Source organism: Erinaceus europaeus, chromosome 3 (assembly GCF_950295315.1).
Source record: "Erinaceus europaeus chromosome 3, mEriEur2.1, whole genome shotgun sequence".
NCBI classification, from domain to species: domain Eukaryota; kingdom Metazoa; phylum Chordata; class Mammalia; order Eulipotyphla; family Erinaceidae; genus Erinaceus; species Erinaceus europaeus.
The window spans coordinates 112,517,919-112,540,959 of record NC_080164.1 but is presented as its reverse complement, the minus strand read 5'-3'; the positions used below and the strand labels follow the sequence as shown (position 1 = coordinate 112,540,959).

General features: G+C 39.9%; 1 protein-coding gene across 2 annotated transcripts in view; it reads right to left on the bottom strand.

The window, feature by feature from the left end:
* Positions 1–23,041, bottom strand: part of SNCA (synuclein alpha) — a 363,343-nt gene that overhangs the window by 326,627 nt on the left and 13,675 nt on the right. For both annotated transcript variants that reach the window (XM_007529540.3, XM_060187737.1), the window contains 2 exons: positions 20,403–20,444; positions 13,534–13,676 (listed from right to left, as the gene is read on the bottom strand). In XM_007529540.3, coding sequence (XP_007529602.2) covers positions 13,534–13,676; positions 20,403–20,444 — 185 coding nt within the window. The remainder of the gene's footprint in view (positions 1–13,533; positions 13,677–20,402; positions 20,445–23,041) is intronic.

Below are 23,041 nucleotides of genomic sequence, written 5' to 3'. Positions count from 1 at the left end.
GCTCTTTGATTTGCACTGCCTTTGCAGCTAGTAGTCACTATATATAATTTTGCTTTAGAAGATTAACTGATTCCTTTTTGCTGAGGAGGGATTATTCAATTAAAATGCTTTCCACCACCCCAATTTTTTTTAAAAAAGTTTCAACCAGACCAAACTTTACAGTAGACACTATCAGTCTACAGTTTTGGATGGATTTCCCTTCATTGCAAAGAAGATCTGTCACACCCAAAGATATTTCCTGAAATTAGAATTTTCTAAAAAAAAAAATTAGTATAGCCTATGGGGAAGAGAAACTGCAAAAACAGTGCTCTTTAGTTCTGGTCAGTGCTTAAAGGTTCAGTGTCACAAGAGCTAACAGTGTTTAGTATTTTCCCTGCTCCTAATGAGAATCATACTGCTGCAGTCTTCCGGTGGACATAAACAAAGGAACCTGGACTCTCCTCTGGTGCTTCTCAGAGTTCCACAGAGCTGATGAATTCAAGCAATGACAGATACCATGCCACTTCTCAGCCTGCAGGCCTCTTGCAACTGAGCACTCTTTTTTTTTTTTCCCCAGAGGAAACATACATTTCATAGCTGACTTGCTTGCACACACAAAATACCAACCACAGGAGGAGGAGAGAAATTCCTTTTTCTTTTGTTTAAGTTATTCTCTTTCTTTCTTCTTCTTCTTTTTTGTTGAGGGGAGGGGAGGTTAATGGTTTACAGTACAGTTGTCGGCACCTGGGTACAATTTCTCATCTCACCATGGTAGGTGTCTGTAAAACACTCTTACCCCCAAATTAGGCCTATTATCCTATATGAGGACCTGAAAGCCCCTCTACCCCTACCCCTCTTCCTTTCCCAGAGTCCTTTGCTTTGGTGCAATACACCCAACCAGTCCAGGTTTTACTTTATGTTTCCCTTTCTGTTCTTGTTAAGTTCTGCCCATGAATGAGAGTATCCCATATTCATCCTCCCCGTGCTGGTTGATCTTTTCTTTTTTTTTTAATATTTATTTTATTTATTTATTCCCTTTTGTTGCCCTTGTTGTTTTATTGTTGTAGTTATTATTGTTGTCGTTGTTGGATAGGACAGAGAGAAATGGAGAGAGATGGGGAAGACAGAGAGGAGGAGAGAAAGATAGACACCTGCAGACATGCTTCACCGCTTGTGAAGCGACGCCCCTGCAGGTGGGGAGCCGGGGTTCGAACCGGGATCCTTATGCCGGTCCTTGTGCTTTGGGCCACCTGCGCTTAACCCGCTGCTCTACAGCCCGACTCCCTGGCTGATCTTTTCAATGTGTCTCAGTTGTCATCAGAAATCTTTGAGTATGGGCTTGGATACAAAACACAGAGAGTTGCTTTGGAAGGCAGCACTTTCAGTGGGAACACACACACACACAACTCAGAAACAGAGGGTAGTCCTCTACAAGAGCAGGTGGCAGCTTCCTGCCTGACAGTTCTAATCCTCACATAATGATCGTATGTGGTTCTGCCCATCTGCCCCACAGTCAATCCAGTTCATGAGGCTTACTAGGAAAAAAAAAAAAAAAAAAACACCAAGCAGAATATAAATAGCATATAAATGACTAGTATCTTCTTTAATTTTTACTTTTTAAAATTTTTTATTACCTTTATTTATTGGACAGAGATAGCCAGAAATCAAGAAGGGAAAGGGAGATAGAGAGGGAGAAAGAAAAGGAGACACCTGCAGTCCTGCTTCACCACTCACAAAGCTTTTCCCCTGCAAATGGGGACTAGGAGCTTGAACCCGGGGCCTTGCACACTGAACATGTGATCAACCAGGTGTGCCACTACCCACCCGGCCCCCAGTGACTGGTATCTTTCCAACTCATCATAAAAAAAGTCTTTCCTTTCATATCTTGTATCAGATCTTAGTTTGTCATACAAGGATACATGAACTTAACTTTCTCCTGTAAAACAAAAACAACCATTTGTTTCATCCAGGAGACAAATGTTGGAGACTTAAAAACTGTGTATCAATAAACAATATATTGAAGACTCTGTCTGCTTATGATGAATAGCTTTGTGGGGAGCTGTGAGATTAAAAAAGGGGGGGGACTTAGGCGGTAGCGCAGCGGGTTAAGCACAGGTGGTGCAAAGCACAAGGACCAGCATAAGGATACTGGTTTGAGCCCCGGGCTCCTCACCTGCAAGGGAGTCACTTCACAAACGGTAAAGAAGGTCTGCAGGTGTCTATCTTTCTCTCCCCTTCTCTGTCTTCCCCTCTTCTCTCCATTTCTCTCTGTCCTATCCAACAATGTCGACATCAATAACAATAATAATAACTACAACAATAAGAAGAAGGGTAACAAAAGGGAATAAATAAAGACCAAAAAAAAATTGAAAAGAAGGAGGAACAGGAAAAAAAAAAAGTGTGCTCTGACTAACAGGATTAACCTTCAGATCTAACTCTATATATAGTGAACATTATTTTCTTTTCTCTTCTTTTCATTCTCTCTCTCTCTCTCTCTCTCTTTCTTTCCTTCTTTCAAGCTTTATTGGGAGGATGGTGGTTAGCAGATGAGTACATCTTCTCATCTCCCATGACAGGTCTCTGCAAAAAATTATCATCCCCAACTAAGGTCCTTCCCTTCCACCCAGGACCCCAACACCATCATCACCTTCTGCCAGCCCTCCCCACCCCCAAATATGTTGTTTTCAAGAACTTATCTGGCTGGTGACTTACAAATTTCAGCACAGCAAACTAAAGGCAACTCATGGATTTCAAAGACGGAGAATAACAGAGATGCCTTTATGATATGGATAGCATCAGACATATGATAATGTCTAAGGAAAATGTTACTTATAAATGCCACTTTACCTAAAGACTGGGATAATGCATCAACACCCATGTTCAGCGGGGAAGCAATTACAGAAGCCAGACCTTCCACCCTCTGCAACCCATAAGGACCCTGGATCCATACTCCCAGAGAGATAGAGAATGGGAAGGCTACCAGGGGAGGGGATGGGATATGGAGATCGGGTTATGGGAATTGTGCGGAACTATACCCCTCTTATTCTATGGTTTTGTTAATGTCTCCTTTCTTAAATAAAAAATAAAAAAGTAAAATAAAAAAATGCCACTTTACATTCTCTCTCTCTCTTTCCTTCCCTCCCTCCCTCCCTCTCCTTCCCCCCACCTCTCTCATGATTGCCTCCTAAAAGTTCAAGTTTTTTGGTTTCATTTTTATAAAGGAACAAATTTAGTTCTGATAATTAGGAAGAATGTGTGAAAGAAGGAAGATATCTCATTATCCCACAAGAAGGAAAATGAAAACACTGTTTAAAATAGCAAATACATTTTTCCCCTCCTTAAGCAGTTCCCTATGTCCATCATATCAATATCTTCCTCTCTGTCTCTCTGTGTCATATACACACATGCTGGGCTAGCTTCACGGGCAGGAAACAGACAACCAGGGACTCATGGCTGAGCTGGGAATGCAGTTCAATCTTTATTGATGAGTGAGAATGCAGTGCAATGAATCTAATAATCTCTATTCATTAGAAAACCCTGTTCCTTATATCTCCTGAGGTGGAAGTGTCAGGTCAGAAGAGGAAGTACATAGGATAGGGGGTGGGGAGAAGGAAAAAGCGGGCACACTTAGAAGTATCAAGCTTGCATCTAACCAATGGGGATTAAACCAATGCCCTGTAGGCAGGGCAGGTCTCAGGTAAAGTAGTGATTATATAAATAGACCACACCGTTAAGCAGTGCAAGTGAACCTAATGTGATGATCAAATGATCAAAACAGAAGGGGTCTTAGAACCAGAATTAGAAGCAGACCAACAACACATACTTGTACTTGGGGAAGTTCTTCTCAGTAAGTCTTCACTATTTAAGCATAATGGACTATATATTTTAATTAAAAAATGTTTTGGGGGCCTGGTGGTGGCACACCAGGTAAAGTGCATACATTACCATGCTCAAGGATCTGGCCCCACCCCCTACATGCAGGGGAGATACTTTATGAGCAACAAAACAGGTTTGCAGGTGTCTACCTTTCTCTACACCTCTCTATCTCCCCTCCCCTCTCAATTACTCTGCCCTGTCAAGTAAAAATAGAAAGAAAAACAAAATGTTTCTATTTACAGTTGAATTCTACTTCCATATGCAAAGTATCAGTTCTTCTTTATTCACAAAGAATTATGAGAGCTGTATTAACACATCATAGTGGGTTTTTTATCTTTTATCTGCACCAACTGAGTTCTTTCAAATTCTGACTGTGCAATGGTGGATCAATTACAATTAAGTGGCTTGGTTTAGAAAGGGTTGGTGGACCAGACTTACCTGGAGAGACAACCCCACCAATGTGTCCTGAAGCTCCAATTCCCCAGAACCCCACCCTACTAGGGAAAGAGAGAGACTGTCTGGGAGTATAGATCTACCTGTCAATGCCCATGTTCAGTGGGGAAGCAGTTACAGAAGCCAGACCTTCCACGTTCTGCATCCCACAATGACCTTGGGTTCATACTCCCAGAGGGTTAAAGAAAAGGAAAGCTATCAGAGGAGGGGATGGGATAGGGAGTTCCGTGGTGGGGATTATATGGAGTTGTATACCTCTTAGCCTATGGTTTTGTCAGTGTTTCCTTTTTATAAATAAATAAATAAATAAATAAATAAATAAATAAATAAATAAAATAAATAAATAGAAAGGGCTGGTGGGCTGGGGAACTAGCATAATCGTTTTGTAAAGAGACTTTTCTTGCCTGAGGCTCTGAGGCCCCAGGTTCCATTCCCAGTACCACCATCAGCTTGAGCTCAGCAGAGCTCTAGGGAAAATGATGATGATGGTGATGATAGGGAGGCAGCCTAATGGTTCTGCAAAAGACTTTTCTGTCTGAGGCTCCCAGTTTCCAGGTTCAATCCCCAGTGCCACCATCAACCAGAGCTGAGCAGAGCTCTGGTCATTATTTTTCTGTAACTTTCTCTCTGTATCTTTGTAATATATTAAATAGATTATTTATTTTAGAAAGTGTTGATCAACTGCCAAAGGTCCAACATTGCATAACTGAACAAATTAGCCAATAGCCCAAACCATTAAACAGCATCAAATCATCTAAACTCATTTACTGCTGTACTGATTTCACAGATGAACGGAACCTGTGTAGCATCTAACACAAGGGAAGAAAGGAGACCAACCCCTGTTCACCAAGTTCCTTAAACCCCATGGCTTCTATAGAAAGCCACGCTCTCCCCTGCATGAGATCATCAAAAGATGAAGGGGGTCCAGGAGGCCCTATGAAGATGACAGCCAGATGGTTAGTACAATTAAAGGTCAGATCAGTAACACCATCAGTCAGAATACTTAGGGTGGGGGAGATAGCCTAACAGTCCTACAAAGAGACTCTCATGCCTGAGGTTCCTAAGCCCCAGGTTCAATCCACAGCACCATCATAAGCCAGAGCTGAGCAGTGCTCTAGGAAAAAAAAAAAGTAATACTTGTCAATTCTCTCCTATCAAACTCATAAATACTAGTTTCCCTTCACAACAGAGAATAATGTGGGTGAAGTACTGTAAAAGTGCAAGCAACTGTTAGTTATTTGGTGTAGGTTATTCTATTAAACTGGTCTACTTTATATATGTCATAATATTAGCATGGTTTTCAGTGCCTTTATATAGTTTGCATGACAATAATAATAATATCTCCAAACTCAGTGACCTAAGTAAGAAGCACACTGGTTTCCCAAATTCTCTTGGAGACAGTAAATTATACACAATCAATCCCCCAGAATAAATTGGACCCTACAGGCAAGGGTGTATGTATGTGCTTAGAAAATCAGCACACCTTGTAGTACTATAGGCGCATTTAAAGGGTGATTTTCTGCCTTTTTTTTTTTAATTTGAAGGCCTTAATTAATCAGACAGTATAAAGTCTCCATGTAAACTGGAGACTGGCCAGTATGGATTGTCAAATTGGTTTCTATCATTCCCTGTCATTATATATTTTTTAATTTTTTTAAATGTTTACTTATTTACTATTGGATAAAGACAGAAGGAAAATGAGAGGGGAGGGGTGATAGGGAAAGAGAGACAGAGAGGCATTTGTAGCCCTGCTTCCTCATGAAGCTTTCCTCTTACAGGTGGAGACCAGTGGCTTGAACCTGAGTCCTTGTGCACTGTAGTATGTGTGCTCAATCATGTATGCCACCACCAGGTCCTTCATTCCCTGTCATTACAGATAGTCCAGTTGAATTTCCTAAAAGTAGAAGTCCAGGGTAGGAATAGATAGCATAATAATTATGCAAACTGACTCTCATGCCTGAGACTCTGAAGTCCCAGTTTCAACCCCCTACATTGCCATAAGCCAAAGCTTATTAATGATCTGGTAAATAAATAAATAAATTCAAAACAATTAAAAATGTTTTTAAAAATAAAGGGGTTCACACATTTTCTTTTTAACAGGGGAAGCTGCAATGGGAATTCATCCTGGTCAAATGGGCTTGTGTGAGTTGGAAGAATTCAAAAGACAGGAGACAGTTTCAGGCCCTAATTGAGAAGATGAAATATATATGCCTTGTATTAACCTAGTGGCTTATGTAATGAACAGTCACAATTTCTGTTTCAGTGTTTTTAGTACATTATTTCCTTAAGAAAGATTGAATTCTGTTTTGGGGATGTTCATAAACATCTATCTAGTGATTCCAGCATCATCTAGTAGGAGGCATATTTGAATCATAACATAAATATTCAAATGTTTGGAAAAGTTTCTTTAAGAAATTCTTACTTTATATCTGAGTATAGATGGTATCTCCTCTAACAAATTTCTGTAACTTTCAATGTCAGTAAAATGTTCTGTCCTAAAGACCAAATAATATCATTTAACAGCAGGACTTAATAAACATGAACAGAGAGAGAAAACACAAAGTGAGACATGGACTGGGCAGGTGTCTTGTACCAAAGCAAAGGACTCTAGGGAGAAAGGGGAGGAAGAGAACCATGGGGGCCTGGTGCATAATGAAACTGTACCCATGTGTCAATGATTGCACTGTAAATTATAACAACCCCCACCCCAATAAAAACAAATACAAATTTTTAAAAATCAGATCATGGTTGACCATCAAAAAAGAAGTTTTTGTCCTAGATTTTTGTATATTTTAAATATTTTAAGACCTACAGATTGTCTCTTTTTTAATTATCCATCTCTCAACACTTTTTCCTTTTAAAATTTTTATTTTATTTTTCTTTTTTGTCATTTTTCTATTATTAATCATTTTATTTATTTATTATTGGACAGAGACAAAGAGAAATTGAGAGTGGAGGGGGAGATAGAGAGAGGGAGAGTGAAAGAGACACCTGTAGCCCTGCTTCACCACTAGTGAGCATCGCCCCTGCAGGTGGGGACCAGGGGCTTGAACCTGGGTCCTTGTACACTATTATGTATGCACTTAACCAAATGCACCACCACCTAGCCCCCCTTTTTTTCTTTATTTATTGGCAGACTAGTGGTTTACAGTACATTTGTTGACACACGGGGACAACTTCCCATCTCCCCATGATAGGTTTCCGCAAAACACTGTCATTTCCAAATTAGGTCTTTCCCTCCCCTCTCCATCCCCCACCCCCTCCATCATTTGTCAGAAGCCCAAAGCTTCCCCCCACCCAGTCCCCTCCTTTTTCTTCCTACCCTAGAATCCTTGGCTTTGGTGAAGTACACCCCACCCAGTACAAGTTTCAGTGTGTGTTCCCCTTTTCTGTCCCTGTTTCTTAAGTCCCACTGTGAATGAGATCACCCAGTATTTATCCTTCTCATTATGGCTTATCTCACTTAACTTGATGAGAGAGACCTAAGTACCCCTAAGACTTGTGCATTTGCAGTGCTAGGGAATAATCTATCCAGAGCCTCCTGCATATAAGCCCTGTGCTTTACCACTGAGCTGTCTCTCCAGCCCACACATTCTTTTTCTGTATTATTAGCCTTTAATAAGAAGGCATTATCAGCATCTATCACCCTGAAAAAAAATAGAAAAAAAATGACTGCATATTTATTTATTTATTTTTACCAGAGCACTGCTCAGTTCTGGCTTATGGTGGTGCAGGTGATTGAACCTGAGACTTTGGAGCCTCAGGCATGAGAGTCACTTTGTATAACCATTATGCTATCTGCCCCCACCATGAGAGTCTTTTGCACAGCCATTATACTTTCTTCCCAGCCCAAGACTGGTTATTTTTTAGACTGAAGAGAAAAGCAAGAACCAAACTTCTATTATTTGAGATAACATGTTCTATCAATTACTGTTAAATATCTTAAGAGAAGCTTTATTGCCAATAAAAATACTTTGCTAACCCTGACATCTCTTATTATTACTTGCTTATAAATGACATTAGGTCTATGCCTATACTCTGTCTACAGTCTTTAAAGAAATCTATTAGGATTTCTGTGACCTTTAGAATTATTTGTGAAATCAGTATTAGAGTCAGCTCCTGGCAACACATCATTCACCATCCAATTAATCATTTAATCAAAATATCTATAACATTCAAGCTTTTAAAAATACATTTGCAGCAAGTTATACATGTCTGGGAAGTCAAAGAAAGCAAGTGGTGGAGGCTTAAATGCTATGTCAAAGCTGACATTGTATATATCCCTGCTTTGTTTTACTCATTGAGCACAAGCATGCTTAGTGTGTTCTGAATTCCAGCAAGGCCACAGAGCATGCTTCCTCCTCCTATCTGTAATTAATATTTCCTTGATAACTGTTCTGGGGAGTAAAGAGTACTTATGATCTGATCTAATGTTTTCCAGATGGCAGTGTTTAGGGATTTTATTATGATCCTAGAAGAGGAAAGGAGGGAGGGAGGAGAGAAGGAAAGAAGGAAGGGAGGAAGGAAGGAAGGAAGGAAGGAAGGAAGGAAGGAAGGAAGGAAGGAAGGAGAAGGAAGAAGGAAAGAAGGGAGGAAGGGAAGAGGAGGGAGGAAGGGAGGGGAAAAGAGAAAGGAAGGAACAGAGGGAGGAAAAGAAAGAGAGGACAAGAGGAAGGGAAGGGAGGGGAGGGGACGGGAGTGGAGGGGAGGGGAGGGGAGGAGAGGGGAGGGGAGGAGAAGGGAAAGAGGGGAGGGGAGGTGAGGGGAGGAGAGGGGAGGGGTGGGGAGGGGAGGAGAAGGGAAAGAGGGGAGGGGAGGAGAGGGAAGGGAAGGGAAGGGAAGGGAAGGGAAGGGAAGGGAAGGGAAGGGAAGGGAAGGGAAGGGAAGGGAAGGGAAGGGAAGGGAAGGGAAGGGAAGGGAAGGGAAGGGAAGGGAAGGGAAGGGAAGGGAAGGGAAGGGAAGGGAAGGGAAGGGAAGGGAAGGGAAGGGAAGGGAAGGAGAGAGGAAAGAGATTCTATCAGTCAGATAGTTAAATACTCAAAGGACTGGAGTTGAACTGGTTAAGCCTCTCTTGCAGTGTTCCTGAGCTTCCTTTCTGAGACACAGAAAGAGAGAGAGAGAGAAGGGAGACTAACCCAAGGCACTGAAGCTCCCTCCAGTGTGTTGGGAGCCAGGCTGAAACTTGGGGTGCATGTGGCAAAGTGTTTCTGACCACTAGGAGAACCATGCCCCAAGAGAACGACCCAGTCATTAGCCAACCTTTCACACTGGTACCCAGCAGCCCAATTTATCACAACCATCTTCTCCCAAGATGCCCTGAAGTGCATCACCAGACCTTGTTGATATTACCTCCTACACAGTCTCTGAACACTCCACTTTCTCGCTCCTTCCCCACCAGCACCTTGGTTTATGTGAGCATGTCTGCCCAGCACCTTCTACAATAGTCCCCAGTTTCCACATTTCCTGTCCTTTAATCTGATTTAATCCCAACATGCAGGCAGAGAGGACTTCTCAACATCTAAGTCCATGACTTGGCATTCTTGCTGAAAGCACTTTAAGAAAAGACTGTTTACTACATCACCAACATTCCTAATACAGTCAGTCAACAAATGGCACTTGGACTCTTCTGGGAGCTCCTCCTCCTTATTTCTCAGTCTGACCACAGAAATGTTTCTCTGATTTGCCATGAGTTTTCCTCAATGTTGTTACTACTGACTGTAATAATTTTTACTCCATCTTCTATTCATATATTACCAATCATATTCTATTCTGTTCTATTCTATTCTACTCATCTATTCTTTTTTAATTTTTTATTATGTTTGTTTACTTATTTGATAAAGACAGCAAGAAATCGAGAAGAAGAGAGAGAGAGAGAGAGAGAGAGGGAAACAGAGAGACACCTGAAGCCCTGCTTCACCACTTGCAGCTTTCCCCCTAAAGGCTAGGCTTGAACCCAGGTCCTTGTGCACTGTAATATGTGTGCTCGACCAGGTGCACCGCCACCCAACCCCCTACTGTAGTCTATTCTATTCTAATTTCTTGCTATTTCAGGGTTTCACTGTTCTGCCCTGACTTCTTGAGACAGAAAGAGAGAGAGAGAGAGAGAGAGAGAGAGAGAGAGAGAGAAGAAGAAGAAGGAGGAGGAGGAGGAGGAGGAGGAGGAGAAGAGGAGGAGGAGGAGGAGGAGGAGGAAGAGGAGAAGGAGGAGGAGGAGGAGGAGGAGGAGGAGGAGGAGGAAGAGAGAGAGAGAGATATCATACCCCCAAAGCTTCCTCCAAGGCATTAAGGACTGAGCTTAAACCCACATTGTGTGAATGACAACACAGTGCACTATGCAGGTGGGCTATTTTGCTACCAAACTGCCCATCACTTTCTAAGATCTCAAGTTCAATGTCACATCTCAGGAAAGCCCCTTCCATACACACTCCAACCTCACAGTAGCTAGATGCAGTTATCTGTCACATATTCTTGGTGCTATGTAATCCATACCAACTATCAAAGTTTATAATTACATACCTAACACATGGTGATTATTAAAGATTTTCTGTCAGGAGATAATAAGCTCAAGATGAGAGGATTAAAAAGTGTAAGATTTTCTTCATTATTTAATATCCAATATCCAACAGAGCTTCTGACACATAGTTAGACATCTTTAATTTTTTTTTCTTGGAATGATAAACAAAAGTCTCAATGGGATCATAAACCAGTTAAGACAAAAATATAGTGGGCCCAGTAGTGGTGCACCTGGCTGAGTAGACATGTTACCATGCACAAGGACCCAGGTTCAAGCCCCTGGTTCCCACCTTCAGGGAAGAAGCTCTATGAGTGAGGAAGTAGGGCTGCAGGTGTCTCTCTGTCTCTGTCTCTGTCTCTGTCTATCTCTCTTTGTCTCCCCCTTCCTTCTAGCTTTCTAGCTGTCTCTAGGCAGTAAATAGTTAATAAAAGAATTTAAATAATAAATAAATAAATTGCTTCTTTCCATTCACAAGAATCATCTTTATCAGAGTCTGAATGGTGAAATTAAATTATTTCATATGTTTTTATGAACAAATTCTATGATTTGCCTTGGACTCTCTAGAATCTTCTGCTTCCCAGAGATGTGGCCACAGTGGAAAGAATTTATTAATGTCTTATGTGTACTAGTACAGAAGTCAGAGTGTCATCGTTAAATTGGGCTTTAACAATTTTCTGAGAGAGCTCCCTGATTCCCTGCAAAAGGTTCTTGAGAGACTTGCAAAAGGTCAGCCAGCCCCCTCAAGGGAAAAAGTTGGCCATCTTAACTCTTATTTCAAGGTTATTTTTCTACCTGTGTTAAAATCTCCAAGTCTGGGGAACCTCATCTCCACATAAGAAATTTATGAGAACCCAAAGTACCCAAAAGAGATATACCTCCAAGTGACTCTGTTTGTAACACTGCATGGATTTCTGGTTTAGAATATTCAAGCTTATAGCAGAGTGTTTAGAAGAACTTTTTTTTTTTTAATTTTTTAAAGTAATCTTTTTTTTTTAATTTTTTTTTATTTAAGAAAGGATTAATTAACAAAACCATAGGGTAGGAGGGGTACAACTCCACACAATTCCCACCGCCCAATCTCCATATCCCACCCCCTCCCTTTTTGTATAAAGGAGGGTCTTTCATGCTTTATTTGTAACTTATTTCATGTCACTTTTGTAACTTAACAGGGTGAGAAGGAAAGGAAGATTGGAGAAGTCTCATGCACTGAAGGAGCCAGGGGTGTGATTTGTGAAGCGAGAGCTAACCAAGTGGCTATTGCAGAGGGAAAGGCAGAGGCAGAAAACATTCTGCTCCAGTGCTGATGGAATCTGCAAACCTTCACCTCCTGGCTACCACGCTACCTACTATCAGTTATCTGTTTCAAATGAGCGTTCTGACATGTTTGATTAACCTCACTAGAGTCCCACATTCATCAAGAAATACAAAGTCAGCTCCTGCACTAAATATGAATCGACATGGAGCCTAGGTCAGTTTGATAGGTTTACAGTTAATGGTATTTATATACTTTCCCCATATTTGGGAGCAACTCTCTGCCCTAATCCAGCTGTCTAGTCCTATTCTCAACTCTGACACCATCTTCCCAGACGATACTTTTAGTCCTCAGACATGTTAGCTATCAGACTCAGGCAAAAATTATTAAAGTCATCAGCCACATGGAACATACCTAAAATAGACTCCCTAGCTTCTTCCCACACAAAGACCCTTAGTTTCATTTGGTCTACTCCTACCTCTGGGTTTCTGTTTATTAAACAACTGCCCTACTTTATATGTTACTGCCTTTCAGCCAACAAGTTGCAAATGTTACTATGACTCCATCCTGACTTCCCTGGGCAGATGACCTCACCAATGTGTCCCAGAATCTCACCTCCCCAGAGCCCTACCCGACTAGGGAAAGAAAGAAACAGGCTGGGAGTATGGATTCACCTGCCAATATCCATGTCCAACAAAGATGCAATTATAGAAGCCAAACTTCCCACCTTTGCACCCTATAAAGAATCTTGGTCCATACTCCCACAAGGATAAAGAATAGGGAGGCTTCCAATGGACAGGATGAGATATGGAACTCTGGTGGTGGGAACTGTGTGGAATTGTACCCTGTTACCTTATAATCTTGTTAATCATTATTAAATCATTAATAAAAATTTTAAAAGAAAATAAATATAAAGTCAAAATTAACCTAAGAATTTAAAATCAACCCCTACCCAACCAAAATATCTTACTTGGCATGCACTTTGAGTCTCTTGGTACCCACAAACATGCATTTGACAAAAAAAAAAATCTAAATACACTATTTAAAACAAGATGATGTCACCACAAAGAAATCAAGTTAAAAAAAAATCTCTATCTAGAAAATCTAGATACCAAGTACAAAGTGATCTGTTGTATTCTCATGAAAAATATTCCAGTTCATAACTGATATAAAAGCACTCTTTCTTTCTGAAATGTCACTGTTCCTCTTGGAATTGATTGCAATGCTAAAAACCCTCAGCTTTCTTCCAGAAAATGAGATGATCTGACTGCAGTACAATTTCATTGGGGTTTAACTGGATTAGTACCTCACAACAAAGGAAATGCAAATAGAGATGGTATGTTTTTAGTGAAGGGAAGATCAGTTCACCCTCCAGGAAACATTCTATTCCTTCCTTGCAGGGAAAATCCTTGTAACTCTGAGCACGCACACGTGTAACATTAAGTAGATGCAACCTTACCTTGCCCATCTGGTCCTTCTTGCCAAAGCCAGTGGCAGCTGCAATAGTGCCTGCTCCTTCCACAGTCTTCTGTGCCACTGCGGTCACCCCTGTCACCACAGCCTCACCGACATTTGTCACTTGCTCTTTGGTCTTCTCAGCCACTGTGATAGAGCAGAAGCAACATCACTGAAGAGATGGTGGAGAGACAGTGACTTCATAGAATATTACTTCCAAGAGCAAACACATCCTAAAAGCCTACATGTATATACATCATAGATGAGAGTCTAAAGGGATAAAAACTGTGGAGGCTTCTTTCTTTAAACACTTGTTTATGAATCAACTAGTGGAAAAGAACCAGAGTATCGCCCAGGGATCCAACTCGGGCCCTCACAGTTGCTATGCCAATGTTTTATCCACTGTGCCACCTTATAGGCCACAGTTTCACAGATTTCTAAGGGAATAAGCAGCCAAGTTCATCTGAGCATAGCATCTTTGCTAAGATATCTTGTTGCTATCATGCAGGTTTTAAAAGGTATCTTAGGTTTAATGATCATGAACTCATAGACATGACAGACTTAAATTTGGCTATAAAAAGTAGAGCAAACAGAAGTAGTAGCATAAAATTGATTTTATATTCTCAGATTTCTTTTTATTGAGAAAATATTATTCTACAAAACTGTGTTGTCTCTGGGGCATAATGTCACATCTCCCAAAATATGTTCAGGAATACCTCACCCACAACCAAAGGGCCAGACCCCTCTCAGCACAGTCCACTAGAATCCCAGCATTCTTTGAATCCCTGCCCTTCATCCATCTGCTGAGACATACCAAAGGCTTGTGTGTATTTCCATTGCTTTAGTTCTTAAATCCAAGGCATGAATACAATCATCTGGCATTTGTCATTATTTCCCATAGCCTGACACTTTCTACATCCATCTAAGTTGTAACCAAATGGAAGATCTCACAGTTTCTATCAGCAGGGTTGTTTTCCATGGATTCCTGTCATATCTTCTTTATCCAATCATCTGCTATTGGACATGTGGGTTATTTTCAAATCTTGGTCCTTACATATAGTGCTATGGTGGCCAAAGGTGTGCAAGGACATCTTTAGATAGTGTTTTTTGTATTTTTTGTGTATGTGTGTGTATTTTTTACTATCATCATTATTTATATATTGGCTAGAGGGAAAGGTAACATAGAAAGGGAGAGAGACAGAGAGATGCCTGAAGCCCTGTTTCACCATTCACAAAGCTTTCCCCTTGGAAGTGGGACCAGGGCTCAAACCCAGCTCACAGTACAATGTAACTTGTGCTCATCCAGGTGCACTACCACCCACACCCCCTGTGTTTCTGTATTCTTTATGGATACTCTTAAGGGAGAAATGGCCAAATACTGTGGCAAGTCAATTTTGATATTTTGAGGAAAGTCCATGCTCATTTCCACAGGAGCTCAACCCATTTATATTGCCCCCCAAAGTGTGCAAGTTCCCCTTTGCTCCACATTCTTGCACTTGTTTCCAGCACGTTTAAGGATGACATTTTCCCAGGGCTGAGGTACCATAGCACCTCTTGATTTACATTTCTCTAATAATAAGAGACACTGGACATTTTTTTCCTCCTAGATCAGCCAATGACTTTGAAGCTCAGTTTCCCTGTTCAGAATCTCGTTTGTCTACTCAAAAGTATTACAAACAAAGGGGTGACAAAAGAAAAGGAAAAGAAACACTCAAATTAGTACAATTTGGATCTAACAAATGGTGTGTATTTTTAAGGAAAGAGACCTTGTAATCAGGATTTTAAAAAAGGATACTTCCTCCCAATTAATTGGTAGTATAATATTTATGAACTCACTTGTAGTTCCCCCAGATGTGCCTGTCTTCTCCATGTCTATGCTCCAACCCCCGCCCCCTCACCTGTTCACTAAGGAAGTTCAAGTCCTGTGCTGAAAACCACGTCAAGTGTTAAATTAGACATTGGAAACCTCTCTTGCCAAGGAATGTCCTGTGGTTCCTCCCATGATCCAGTAGGTCAGAGTCAGCTCTACTTCCTTGCTCCCTGCAGTCACAGTGATGCAAAGTCCAACCAATGTTCAGCTGTGTTCATCCACCACCACCACCAGCCTGAGTCAGAGACCCTGTCTTCTTCTTCAGCTAATGTCATAGCAGATAATAAATATAATAGTTTTGACAGGAGTAAAAGAAATGTGATCTTGTTTATGCAAAAGTGTTCTTACATGAACTTTGATGCTTAGATTTACATGGGATCTATCTAAATTACAAACAAAATTCCAGAAAGAAAAGAGGTGTCAGTTTTTAGCTTTTCTATAATCCTAATCTTCATGACTATAAGTAATCATAAAATGAAGAAGATGAACCATGGAACTGGCAAATGACAAATTTGAGGAAAGTGCTGGGTTTAGATAGCAAAGTTTTTAAGAAGGAAATTGAAATAAAGGCATGATAAAAGTTAACTGTCATCATTATCATCCAATATGCTTTTGGTTACAGGAATTAAAACTTTCATACTATCTCCAGTTGTAGAAATGTTTTTGTGCTACACTTTCATGAGGAAAGGTATAGTGAAGTTTACATCAGCATACATTTAAATATGCTGTTAAAATTTTACCTAGAGAATTGGGGAGACAGCATAATGATCATGTAAACAACATTCATGCCTGAAGTTCTGATGTCCCAGGTTCAATCCCCATAACTTCCACAAGCCACAGCTGAGCATGGCTCTGTTATGAACAATAACTAAAATTAAGATGTTTATTTTTCTGATAGAGAATTCAGGACACTGCTAAGCCATAGGATAAGTCACTATTTTTTTTGTTTTGTTTTTTTTGTTTTTTTGTAAGGTAATAATGATTGACATAATTGTGGGATAAGAGGGATACAATTCAATTACCATCACCAGAGTTCCATGTCCTCCCCCTCAACCCCCACTAGAAGGTTCCTTATTTATCCTTCTGGGAGTATGGACCAAAGATCTTTATGGCAAGCTGAAGGTAGAAGGTCTGGATTCTGTAATTGAAAAATAAGTCACTCTTAAGGTACCTTTAAAAAACCTATCACTCAGATAGTTTAGATTAGATAACTCAGATTTTCTCATAATTCATTATATGCTACACTAAGCAGAGAACTGTAATAAGGATATCCCAATATTAAAAAGTCAAGATTCAAGTCATACATGTATGAATTTATCTTCTCAAATAGGAGAATGAAAATCACTAACATGGGAGAATTTATCTATTTTAGTTTTTGCAGGTGGAAAACTCATAGCTATATAAGCCTATATTTCAGCAAACAGTGGTGAGATGAATAGAAAGGAAATGTTTCATCTAGAACTGAGTTTGGAGTATTTCAAAGAAAAAAAAAACAACTCTGGGTGGAAGGTGAGGGTAGATTTTCACTATAGAGGGGTAGAGGTAGGGACACAGAACTTTGGTGGTGGGAATGGTGTGAATAAACACTCCTATTAACTTATGGTCTTATAAATCACTATTTAGTCAATATGAGAAGGGAAAATAGATTGAAAGTCTCAAACCTTTTGATGTATAGACCCCAGTTCTGAGTATTTATTCCTTTAATCTAAGCACTTAAGGCTTCAAATTGGTAACCTGATTGAATTTTAACAGAGAGCTTAAATTGCTAATATAATTGTAATAGTGACATTTCTTTGAAATATTAAATCACCAATAAACTTAGACCAGAGATACCAGAAGCAACTGATTGTGTCACTATATAAGATACAGATACAGCCATATATAAACAGCATTAAATGACATAAATCATGCTGACGTCTTGTATGATACAGCAAATCCTAAACATGGGATTTTCAAAGTCAACCAAATTTCCAAATAACTTGGTTATAATAACAACGATCTTCTTCCCTAAGAGAGCAGGAACCTTCCCCACTCTCTACAAAAGCCATATTTCTCCCAGTTGTGGAAGCTCAGTTGTGGGGCTCGTTTTCCAGCTGTCTTCTCTTGATCCAGACCAAGTGATCTTGCATCTGTTAATCTCAAACTATTCAATGCAACCAGTATCACCTCGACATGTTTCACTTTGGACTGTGTCCACAGATGCCAGGCCTGTGATGTCAACTCTTCCACTCTAATACTCTGGTGAGACCATTTCTAGCTCATAAGACTGCTTAATTCCATTTTCTGGTGGTGCACTTCCTAACAAAGCCACAACACCTAGATATGGACCAGGGCCCAAGAGACAGAGCACATGTGCACATGTATCCATAAGTTAGGGGAAAATATACACCTTAAAGTAAAAGTGCACACTAGTTTGCAGTGACCCAATAAGTGAAGCAAGCAAGTAGAAAGTCCTAAAAAAAAAAAAAGAAACCATAAAGTACTTAATCAAATAGTTCCTACTTCAACCCAGATACCCTCCTCACCTATTTCCTGTTAAACTTCCTTCAATCACTCCAAAGCTAACCTTGTAAAACAAAGTAAGGACTACAAAAGACACTTGAATGATGTCTCTTTTGGTCACCACTAGGCCATCCCATCACTTGGGGCCCTACTCGGAATCCTGGGATTCCCACACATACACAGGCCTAGACCTCTAACAAATCCCTCTCTCCAATGTTATTGGCCATCTCCATCAGGAATAACATAATGGACCCTCTGCGGGCCCCTACAGAATCTTGCCCTCAATGTGGATCAACAGTGGTAGGGACCGCTCCATCTTTTAAGAAGTAGGGCCAAAATCCTCTACCAATCAAGGAAGACGGGTTCAGCTGGAGTGCAACCTAGAATGTTCCTAGCAATGACTATAGAATGCAAGTTCAGACCTATAGGGATGCAGAGGTTACACAGGTTCCTGCACTGAATATAGGCCCCAGATCAAATTGATGGGGTTTACAGTTAACAATATTTATATATTTTCCAAGATTTGAGAGCTACTCTCTTCCCTGATCCAGCTTTCTAGTCCTATTTCCAACTCTGACATCATCTACTCAGACGATACCTTTGGTCTACCTGCATATTAGCTGTCAGACTCAGGCAAAAATTAGTAAAGTCATGCGCCCTTTGGATTATACCTAAAATAGACCTACTAGCTTTTATCCAAAATGGAGACTACAAATCTCATCTGTTATAGTCTTGCCTTTAGGTTCCTGATTGTTAAACAATTTGTTCTGTTTTATATGTTAATGCTTTTTCAGCCACCAAGTTGTAGATGCTACCATGACTACAACCTGACTTACCTAGACAGACAACCCCACCAATGTGTCCTGGAGCCCACCTCTCCAGAGCCCTGCCCCACTTGGCAAAGACACAGACAGGCTGGGAGTATGGACTGACCTGCCAATAGCCATGTTCAGCCAAGAAACAATTATAGAAGCCAGATCTCCCACATTCTGTACCCCATAATCATCCTGAGTCCATGCTCCCAGAGTCCATGCATCCAGAGTCCATGCTCCCAGGATAAAGAATAGGAATGCTTTCAAGGTAAGGGATGGGATATGGAACTGTGGTAGTGGGAATTGTGTGGAATTGTACCCCTTTAATTCTATGGTCTTGTCGATATATATATTTTTATAAATAAATTATAATACATATATATATATATATAACTTCTATGTGAGTATTCTTCATTCTCCTTTGTAAGAGATAAATTCATACAAGTACAACTTGAATCTTGAATTTTTAATATCAGGACATTCTTATTATAGTTGTCTTGTTAATGTAGTATATTATCAGCCAGAGCTGATCAGTGCTCTGGTTAAAAAAAGTATATATATATATATTTAATCAGTCTACTGATAGGTGCAAATGTATTTCTCAAAATGTTTTCTGAATCATCAAGTAAATGTCACATTTCATAGAACGTTACATCAGAATATTTTATTACATTTTACAGGAAAAAGTGTACTGTAATCCTTAGAAAAAGGATAATTCCTTTTTATTTTTATTTTTTCCTTTAAGAACTAGAATCTTATGTAGGTGTAACATCACTGGTCCAGAGTCACTTTATCATTCAGGCAGAAAAACAGAGAGAGAGAGAGAGAGAGAGATGGAGGAAGAGAGTGTATGTGTTTGTTTGTGTGTGCATGGGAGTATGTATAAGAGAAAGAGAGAGAGAATGAAAGAATGTGTGCATGAGAGTGTGTATGGGTGGGAAAGTGTGTGTGAGAAAGCGCTTGTGTGTGTGTGTGTGAGAGAGAGAGAGAGAGTGAGAGAGGGTGGTTCTCAACTAGGTGTGCCACCATCCTGACGTTGCTCTTATCATTCACCAGCATGAGAAGATAAGAAATGTCTGTATATGTATGTCCAAGACCACACACATTCCTTTAGTGAATAAAACTAGGGGAAGGGAAACCACACAAATTTCTTGATTGATTGATTGACTGAAGCTTGGGTTGTGTGTCACAAAAATCTTTATTTATGCTGATCCATGATATTCATCAAGAGCTACTGAGGAATAGGATTATCATAGGATCAGAACTTCTCCTAGCTCTATGAAGCCCCCCATGCAGTGTCTTGGTTCAAGTGCTCATAGCACTTATATGCTCATAGCGCCATACTCATCCAGGAAGGTATCTCTACCCTCTTCAGCTGGCAATTCTTATCCGATTTATTTTAGCAGCTTTCCAAAACTTTAAATTGGTCAGAGCATTCAAATATTGTAGCACTAGAAATAAGACATGGCTGGTCCGGTCAAAAACCATCATCCCTGACAGTGACATATGTTTTCATGTATTTCATAAAGAATTAAATTAATGTTCCCCCCTGGAAAGCTCATGTGGGTCCAGAATATGTTTCTAATCATATTCTGAATGGTCAGTGCTGGAGCTGGGCTGCAAGGACTCTAACCACCCCCCCAACCACCACCACCATCACTACCACCACATGAGCCCCTCAAAGCTTACCTGTTGTCACACCATGAACCACACCTTCCTTGGTTTTAGAACCTATAAAGACAAATAAATAAATTAAAACTGTAAGTCTTAAATTGACCTTATATGACTGATTGTCTCATTTTAAACACTTATACTGTATGGAAGGGAGAAAAAGAGACGAGCTAACACAAAGGTGGGGAGGAAGGTGACTGAGTTCAGAACTGTGGACACTTCCATAAGGTGTCATGGAAGAGACAGATGGGTTAAATAAGCCCATGGACATAAATAGAAAGAAGAAGTGGAAATTCATTGAGCACCTGTTACATAAAACAGATTCTATATCTAATGGCATTTGATCTTTGGGATGGTATATATATATATCCTATATTGAATATAGGAATACTTTATCCAAATTAGAAATAAGTAAATTGCTAATCAAAATTAACTCATTTGCCTAAAATCACACAGTTAATCAGAGGCTGCAAATACAATTAAATTCTGGTCCTTATGTCCTTAAGCCAAAACTCTGTCCACTAAACCAGGAAAATCTTTAAAGTAACCCAACAGTTTACCACTGAAATTATTTCTGAAGCTAACTTTAATAAGAGGATGAGAGAATTACCCCCCAAACCTTTATTATTATCAAATATAATATATATATTATCAAAAATCAAAAATATATTATTATCAAATATAATATATATTATTATCAAAAATCATATATATATGTGCATTAATACACCTATTATAACAATGTTTGCTAATAATGCTAGTTATAGACTCTTTTTTTTTAAATATTTTATTTTATTTATTTATTCCCTTTTGTTGCCCTTGTTGTTTTATTGTTGTAGTTATTATTGTTGTTGTCGTTGTTGGATAGGACAGAGAGAAATGGAGAGAGGAGGGGAAGACAGATAGGAGGAGAGAAAGATAGACACCTGCAGACCTGCTTCACCGCCTGTGAAGCAACTCCCCTGCAGGTGGGGAGCCGGGGTTCGAACCGGGATCCTTATGCCGGTCCTTGTGCTTTGCGCCACCTGCACTTAACCCGCTGCGCTATAGCCCGACTCCCATAGACTCTTTAATGTTAGTTTTTTGGTATATTTAACAGCAGTTTTTTATTTATAATATTTCTGAAGTAAATAATAAGGGTTTGAAATTGTATTTAAAAGTCACCTTGTAATAGATAAGAGTTCTTCCAAGACTTAGAAGAGTATAAGAAAGTGAGGACATAAAAACTGAGAAGTAACTTAAAATTGTATTTACATAGATAGTTATCAGTCTTTGGTTTAAGAAATGTTATATGAGTTCTGGGGAGATAGAATAATGGTTCTCCAAAAAGACTCTCCTGCCTGAGGCTCTGAGGCCCCAGATCAATCCCAAGCAACACCATCAGCCAGAGCTGAGAAGGGCTATAATATCTTTCATGTTCTCTCTCTCTCTCACTCTCTCTCTCTCTTTCTGTCTGCATGTGTATATCTTTATTTCTATATGTTACTTATTAAAATAAATAAAATAGGAGAAATGCAAAAAATTTCTAAAACTTTAATAATTATACTAGAAATAACTGCAGCCACTTCTATTTGCTTATTTTTGTCATTGCCAGAACTTGACTATTCTGGGTTGCCTTCTTCCAACAGAAGAGAGACAGAAACAAGACAGGGGGAGTGAGGAAAAGACACCTGGGCACTGATGCCTCCCCCAGAGTGAAAAGTGACACAGCTCCTGGGTTGGCAAATGTCTGTACACAGGACTGGACCATCAATATTGTAGGCTCTAACATCTAGGGCTAAGGTACTTAAGAAAGGCAAATGCTAAGTACACATATGTAAAGATGCCCTATGCCATATATCACTGGGACAGTGCAGACTACAACACTGACATGCCACCGCAGACCTATTGAATGGCCAGTGAAAAACACAAAGGATATCAGAGGCTATTAGATATTAGAGATAAATTGAGAAGAGAGGGGAAGATAGAAAGGGAGAGAGGAAGAGAGACACCTGCAGCCCTGCTTCACCACTCATAAGGCTTTTCCCCTGCAGGTGGGGACCAGGGGTTTGATCCTGGGATCTTACACACTGTAACATGTGTGCTCAACCAGGTGCATCACCACCTGGTTCCCTGAAATTGTCTTGTAAAACTGAATATAGTCCTACATTTAATCTAGCAAGTATAATCCTTGGCATTTGGCAAAAGGAGTTGAAAATGTCATAGAAAATAATGACACAGGTCTTTACACTGACTTCGTTCATCACTGATGAATCCTGGAGGAAAATGGAGAGGGGAGTGTATACACACACCTCCAAACCAAGAATTATTGTTAACACTGATAAAGAATGAGCATTCAGCTATGAAAAGACATGAATAACTTTGGAAGTGCACTGCATAGTTAAAAAGTCAAGAGGGCTGGGTAGTGGCACAACCGGGAAAGGCAGATTCATAATGCAAGCACCGAGCCCCAGAAATAATCCTGGCTGGGGAAAAAAGTCAATTTGGAAAGATTATAAAATATATAATTCCAAATCTTCCACATTCTGGACAAGACAAAGCTATGGAAACAATAAAAAGAACAGTGGTTCCCAGTGGCTTGGGCAGGGGATTTTGAGTTTGCTTGGGTTTTATTTATTTATTTATTTATTTATTTATTTATTTATTTTAACTTATTT